Genomic DNA, 6,884 nt, shown 5'->3' on the forward strand with positions numbered 1-6,884 from the left:
TGTTAGGTATAAGCATGCGTTTTTGGTTGGTTAGGACTTTTTGAGCCGGAATATATGCATATGCTGATTTTGTTGCTAGAGAATCATCCCTTGTTGCAATTGTTTGGATATGTATATATGTTTGTACAATCATAACACAAAAATGATATAATTGACCAACGTTGTGTTGGCCCAGTGGTAAATCTCTCAGGTGGTGGTACTGGGTTCTACGTCCGTTGGGAGGGATCTCTTTTCCAAAGGAGATGAATTTAACCCGGTGTGGGTCCCGCCTCTGGGAGATGTAGGGCTTTCGGGCTTGAACTTCTAGATATTCAAAAAAAAAATGATATAATTGATAAATGATGAGATAGATAATGTTACAGTTATATACCATTTAAACCCTTAGAGATAAGAAATAAAAATCAATCTCAAATACTACATACAAGCTAAGAAAAATAGTTGATAAGATAAGTCTCTACATAGTTTTTTTTTTTTTAACCGTGGGAGTTCCGGACCTTTGGCTTATAATCTTCTTCGGTGTCTGGAGCCAGCCTATAGTCTATTCCTATTTAAAGAATATCTCTCGGTTCTAAAAAAGAATTGAACCCAAGAAACAAATAAACTAAACCCCTTTATACTACCACTACTAGACCACCACCCAACCCATTGGTTCTCTACTTCGTAGTTGAATCTCTTAGAGCATGATTATTGGTAGTATCTTAGAAATATCTCTTAGCAATTTTTTAGTAATATATTTGTAAAAGTGATTGTTAAGAGATAGTATTTTTGAGTTAAGATTTTTTTGTGATTAATGGTAGGCTCTTAACATATATTAATATAAAAATAAAATTTATAATTATAAAAAAATTAATAATTGTTGCAAATTAAAAAAATTAAAACATACATGAGATACAATTCAAATTTTGAAAGTTTTATATGAGTATATGAACTTTTGAGCGTTTACATTTGAATGATCATTTGAGTAAACATTTGTCATAATTGTCTTCTATCATCTTCTTTCTTCTTTATCAAGTTTCTGCAGTGTAATATGCATAAGAAATTTTGAGTGTTTACATATGAACTTTTGGTTAAACCAAATTTTGAATGAAACAGAGTTGTGGTTTTGGACAAAGTGTTTACATTTGTGTTGGACAGAAAAACAAACTTAAAGTGTTTACAAAGTTTTAGTTCAAACAAAAGATTTGTCATCTCTACTTGCCATGTGATGCTTGTCATCACCTATAAGCACAACGATTGTCATCTATTAAGATTGGTTTCATCTCTAAAGTGTCTACAAAAGATAAGAGACGACTTGTACCTTGAAATCATTATCTCTATAGCAGCTTGAAGCATTGGTATCAGTGGAATTACTTTTTTATCTCACTGCAGGGACCCTAGTATTCACTTGTCCTCAGGTGTTCTCAGCATTACTTTGGTCTTCTTTGAGTTCCTTCTGTGCTTTAATCCTTGCATCATGAAGTTTCATTTTTGATTTAGCAAAACTTGCACAACACAATAGTCAAACAAAATTTCTATTAACATAACAAGAGAAGGGCTCTTACCATAGCTTGTCTTTTCAATTCTTTTTCAGCTTGTAGTTTTTCATCAACCTCTCTTTGTTGTCTCTGAATTTCTGCAATGCGTTGTTTTTTAGCTTCCTTCTACTTCTTTCTTTTTCTTTTCCATTTCCTGTTTCCAAGCCATTTCTGCCTCCATTTCAAGCTGGTTTGGCCAGTGCATAGACTTCAGGGAACAGTTGAATCTTGAGGGCTTGATGATTCGAACGATGACCATCACTAGGGGATTGGGTCTCTCCTTAAGGTAAAGGCTCGTCATCTTCAAAACCCCTTTGTGGAAGAAAGGTAGAGACAGAGTCAACATCACACAAAGGGCCTTAGCTGTTCATAGTACAAATGGTTACAACAACAACAACACCCCGAAAGAAACAAGAGAACATACTTATAAATCAATAAAACCAAATCATGGCACATGGAGCTTACTGATGAAATCACAGCAAGCATGCATGTCAGAATAATTTTCAAACTCAAAGATATGACTTCTTCCCTATAATCAAAAATGAGGAAACTTCACTAATATAGCTTCAAAATTCATATATCTATAACAATAAAAATGAAAATTAGCCTCAAGCACAAAGGGCAAAGAAAGAAGATTTGGAAATTTTTGGAGTTCACCTTTCGAAAATTGAAGGGATCTGAAGCGATAGAGTTAAATTCCGGTACCGAAACTGGTTGAATCGCCATCGCCTCGGAGCTCTGGTGAAAGTTGTCCCCGATTTCGCAAGCCCACCTCGCCGATTTTGTGAACCGCAGACGCCGTGGACAACCGCCGTCGGTGGAGATGCAGAGATAACGGTGGAACGACGGCCGGAGGTCATTGACATCGGAGACTCCTCCGATTGGAGTCGATTTCACGCCTTTGTTTCTCTCTTTGGTTCTATCGCGAAAATGTGAGAGAGAGAGAGAAAGAAAAAAAACACGGAAACTCTTTTTTTTTTTACCCTTCCAACTGCCACGTCACCGCCTCTTAGCATCACATTTATCTCTTAGCTAAGAGATGCCTTAGCTGCCTCTTAGATTTATGCGTGATTTATTATTTAATTTTATACATAATTCACCCTAAGAACAAGCTAAGCAACCACCGTTAAAGATGCTCTTACTTTCACTATTCGGGTCTCATTTTTAAACTTCATTCTTTCATTTTTTATAATTTTATCGCGAGCTTTTATTTTCTCGCTTTCTTTTATTCAAGTCTCAACATGGTTTGATAGTCTAGGACTCTAGGTCCATTATCATTATTCTAGTTTCTATGGCAATAACTGCAACTCGAATGATTCTTCAAATGAATAATCAGAGTTGCTCGAGGAATAAAGTAGATGACATTTAATTCTCCATACATCTTTTCCAAATTTATTTCAAAAAATTTAATAAGTATTTAATACTGAAAATACTTTTTAAAGAAATTTGAACGCAACTGTAAACATTTCTCCACTAAAATTAAAAGTACAAACTTTCTTTTAATCAAATTTCTCTTTATGGTCTGCATTTGCTAACGTCCTTACAAGTATTTGTGAGATTGAACTTTGTATTGATATTTTTTTCTATGATAGAAATAAAATACCGTATTATTTTGAATATTTTTTATCAGCTATAGGAATAAAAATAAATAAAAGTATAACAAATGTACGTGGTATGTGAAAACTTTTACAACAAAAAGAAATTAAAACAATGTACGTGGTGTGGGCTAATGTAGAAGAGTAACGCTTATCCCTAACCTACTCTCTCTTGTTGTCATCCACTGTGTTTGCCTCATTTTGTACCGTTTGAATTTTAAGGGTCCCTTTATTATTAATTAGGTTTGAGTCGTTTGACTAATATTCCAATTTGATCTTATTATTGAAAATCCATTTTACCAAACCCTTTATAGTGACAACACTCAGGATATTAGAGCCCATCAAGAAAGAGAATCTTCTTATCTTTTAATTTTGTCGTCCTTTTATTAACCTGAATAATCACACACAAAGAATGTCTAAACGACTTTGGAAACGATATTTATGACTACGTTTATGTCGACGCACCCCTACACGTCACGTCCTTGCAAAATGAATAGTATAATGTTAATACATGCAAAAACAGGGACTCTAGACAATTCTTACAACATACATATATATACATTCATATAATTCGTATGATTTCAAAAAGATTTGAAGGGGAATATAATATGGACAAAAGGGATTAAAAAAATAACCTACTAGAAATAGTAAATTGTTAGAACATGTATCAGTTAATATTTTTTCTTTTGTTAAAAGTTTTCTTATATAAATAAATAAAAGTATACAAAGAAGCAACATATAACCATTACCAGCAAAAATAAAAAGAAAACTAAAAACTAGAAATAAGAGGACGACGGATCCAAACAAAGGAAGTTTGAATAAAGGAAGAAGAAACAGTGCCTAATCTTTGTGGCAGCTTTAAGGAATCCAGCATTGTAGCTAGAATTGAGATTCCACGTTTGAAACCTAGATGAAGCATTGCGTTACACTTATTTTCCAGGGTGAAAATAATGTGCCTTGCTACTTGAACCGGAGAGAGGGAAAGACCGTCATGGAAGCGTCGATTTCTCTCTCGCCAAATTCATAGATCGCACCCTGCCAGCCTTGAAGGAGAGCTAGTCTTTTGTGCTTAGATACTGAAGTTGTTGACAACCAAATGAGGACTTGATCCCATAAAAGCGGAGGAGATGAGATCTGAAGACGTTGTGTTATGAATCTCCAAACCTCAGTAGAGAAGACGCATTCAAAAAAAAGATGGTTTCGAGATTCATGTGCTAAACCACAAAGGAGACAATTTAACTCAACATCATAGCCCCAAGTAGACAGACGATCAAGAGTAGGGCTACGATTGAGTAAAAACAACCATGAGGTTAGGGCATGTCTAGGGATGGTAGCCTTGTGCCACACAAGAGGAGCCCAAAAGTTTTCTGGTTTTGAAATTCTAACAGCATTCCACACAGCTTTTGAAGAGAAATATCTATAAGGAATACCATCAATTGCCCAAACGGGAGTATCAAATGAAGAATACATGGTAATAGTAGAGATGAACGAGAGGAGAAGAACTTGTCTCTCTGTTCTAGCATTAGGGAGAGACCACCCATCATTAATTCTCAATTCAGCCACAGTTGAAAACAGAGGGATCCCGAGATGAGTAAGGCCATCTGAACCAAGAAAATGGTAAAGAGAACCAAAAGGAGTCCATGGTTCCCACCAGAAAGAGGTTGAATCACCATTTCCAATATTGATGCTGAAAAACTTAAGAGCTTTGTGGCGTAGCTTAAGTAACTTTCTAAAAATCCAAGAGTAGGCAACATTGTTTCCAAGTATCAGTTAATATTCAACGCACTATATATATAATATGTACCATCACACGTCAATCGACATCATCGACCAAATGTTGTTTACTAAATACTTACAGTTTGAATGTCTAGTTTTAAAGTAGTTTGTAAGACATTGTGAAATGGTCAGTTTAACCAAAATACTTAATTAGTAACATCACTTCTAATAAAAAAAAAATTGGTTTATAGATGTCGACAATATAAAACGTCCAGAAAATTTTAGGATTTAATAATAGACCGTAGAAATGACTTATGCGAGAACAACAGGAGAGTTGAAAGTCAAAGACATGGGTTCGTGCATTTGGACGAAAGGACAGGGAAAAGAAAACAAAACAAATGCACGTTATTCTTTTTCTTCTCTTTGTTTTGATATCACAAATCTCCAGCGTTTTCAACTTTCTGCTAAACGAAAATTTTAACTAATTTTGATGAAAGAATGGAAGACCAAGCTTTCCAATAAGAAGGTTTACATCAATTTTTTTTTTTTTTTTTTTTTTTTTTTTCAATTACAATTCTCTTACATCTTTTCTAAAGTGTGGTATGTTATATATTTAACTTTTAAATAAATAAGTCTTTTCCAAAGTGTGATATGGTATATATTTTTCAATATGAAGATCATATCCATAGTTTGGTATGTTACAAACATTAAAATAATTTCAATATAACCGTTGACGCAAATAAATAAAATTGTAACTAATTATGATGAAAGAATGGAAGGACCAACCTTTTCAATCGGAAGTTTTACATTTATTACGATTTTCTTGCATACACTTGTAATTTGCTATTATTTTTTCTATGATAAAATATTTTATTAGATAATTTTCAACAGAAAAACGATATGGACCTACATATATATAATATTAGTTTTCGACTTCTAGTTGATGTCAAATTAAACGAATAAAATATTAACTTTCGATATCTTTTACTTTCTACTTGAATCACCATTTAAAACAGGGGATGATGGAGTGATTGATAATGGGAAATGCTCCACTAACTATTTAAAATAAATTTACACTTTTTCCTCTCAAACTTGTTTTTCACCAATACAAAATTATTTTATTAAGTTTCATATTCTTAATGTATCTTATTTGACTGTAATTTTTGAAAAGAAAACCAAGAGTCAGTTTGGTTTAAAAACTAAAAAGTATATTAGAAAATTTACTATGTTTTATTTAATTAATGTGAAAGTATCAAAACTACATCTACTCTAAAATAGATTGAGTAATATTTTTTTTTGTTTTCTATTCTTTTTAGCTAATCAATTTTTACTACGAATGCTCATTTCCATCAGATTCCGGATTACAAAAAAATTTTATTTAATAGTTCTAATCTCAAATCGAAATCTAAGAACTTATTAATAAAAGAAAAGAGAGGAGATTTTACCCTTAACCATGTAACTATACAATGTTTTAATAAATGCTACGTGAAACATTAGGTTCCATTACCAACGGTGCGTTGGGCTAGTGGTTTAAGTGCAAGAGTTGGATCCATGTGCTTCCTAGTTCGATTTCCGGTGGAAGGGATGCTTTACGCCATGTTATAAGGTATTAGCAAAGGTTGGGCCTGGGCCATGGGGGGATTAAGGCCTAGGCCCAAACCCCCTCCTAGTTAACAAAAAAAAAAAAAACATTAGGTTCCATTGATGTATATATGTGAACAAATAAGACAAGTACTTACTGTTATTATTTAAATTGTTGGAATCGTGAAAAATAAACAAATATATCAGCATAATAGAAAGATAAACGCTATAAACAGAAAGTTGTTCATTTTATACACAAATTATGCTGTTTTGATATTTAAATATTTGAATATCTAGTATCGATCAACCATCCATAATTCTGAATTATGGAGTTAATTAGAAAAATACTATACAATTACGTCGTTATGCTATTTTGAATATAACCAATTGGTCATAATGTTAGAATGTATCACCACCACACAAAGACGCATGAGCACAAAAGAGGAAGAAGACATAAGCTCATTATTGTGAGTAGAAG

The 6,884-nt window shown here is 33.1% G+C and overlaps 2 protein-coding genes across 2 annotated transcripts; both read right to left on the minus strand.

Annotated features, from left to right (window-relative positions):
• Nucleotides 1-1,451: 1,451 nt before the first annotated feature.
• LOC9330422 lies at nucleotides 1,452-2,436 on the minus strand. Its single transcript, XM_021014296.1, has 3 exons — nucleotides 2,172-2,436; nucleotides 1,980-2,043; nucleotides 1,452-1,877 (listed from the first exon to the last, which is right to left on the minus strand). Exons 1-3 carry the CDS (start codon nucleotides 2,238-2,240, stop codon nucleotides 1,630-1,632), a joined length of 381 nt encoding a protein of 126 aa, XP_020869955.1. The 5' UTR covers nucleotides 2,241-2,436; the 3' UTR covers nucleotides 1,452-1,629.
• Nucleotides 2,437-4,069: 1,633 nt separating this feature from the next.
• On the minus strand, nucleotides 4,070-4,933 carry LOC110224467. The gene is made up of 2 exons (XM_021010553.1): nucleotides 4,920-4,933; nucleotides 4,070-4,838 (listed from the first exon to the last, which is right to left on the minus strand). Exons 1-2 carry the CDS (start codon nucleotides 4,931-4,933, stop codon nucleotides 4,070-4,072), a joined length of 783 nt encoding a protein of 260 aa, XP_020866212.1.
• Nucleotides 4,934-6,884: the final 1,951 nt, after the last annotated feature.

The sequence above is a fragment of the Arabidopsis lyrata genome (assembly GCF_000004255.2).
Source record: "Arabidopsis lyrata subsp. lyrata unplaced genomic scaffold ARALYscaffold_1, whole genome shotgun sequence".
In the NCBI taxonomy this organism is placed as follows: domain Eukaryota; kingdom Viridiplantae; phylum Streptophyta; class Magnoliopsida; order Brassicales; family Brassicaceae; genus Arabidopsis; species Arabidopsis lyrata.

What these genes read in the sequence shown, in the direction of transcription:
- LOC9330422 (XM_021014296.1), bottom strand. Translation starts at nt 2,240, where the DNA reads ATGGCGATTCAACCAGTTTCGGTACCGGAATTTAACTCTATCGCTTCA. An exon ending in ATCCCTTCAATTTTCGAAAG is followed by an intron (nt 2,044 to 2,171) that starts GTGAACTCCAAA and finishes TTTTGATTATAG; the next exon opens with GGAAGAAGTCATATCTTTGA. An exon ending in TGCTTGCTGTGATTTCATCA is followed by an intron (nt 1,878 to 1,979) that starts GTAAGCTCCATG and finishes TACTATGAACAG; the next exon opens with CTAAGGCCCTTTGTGTGATG.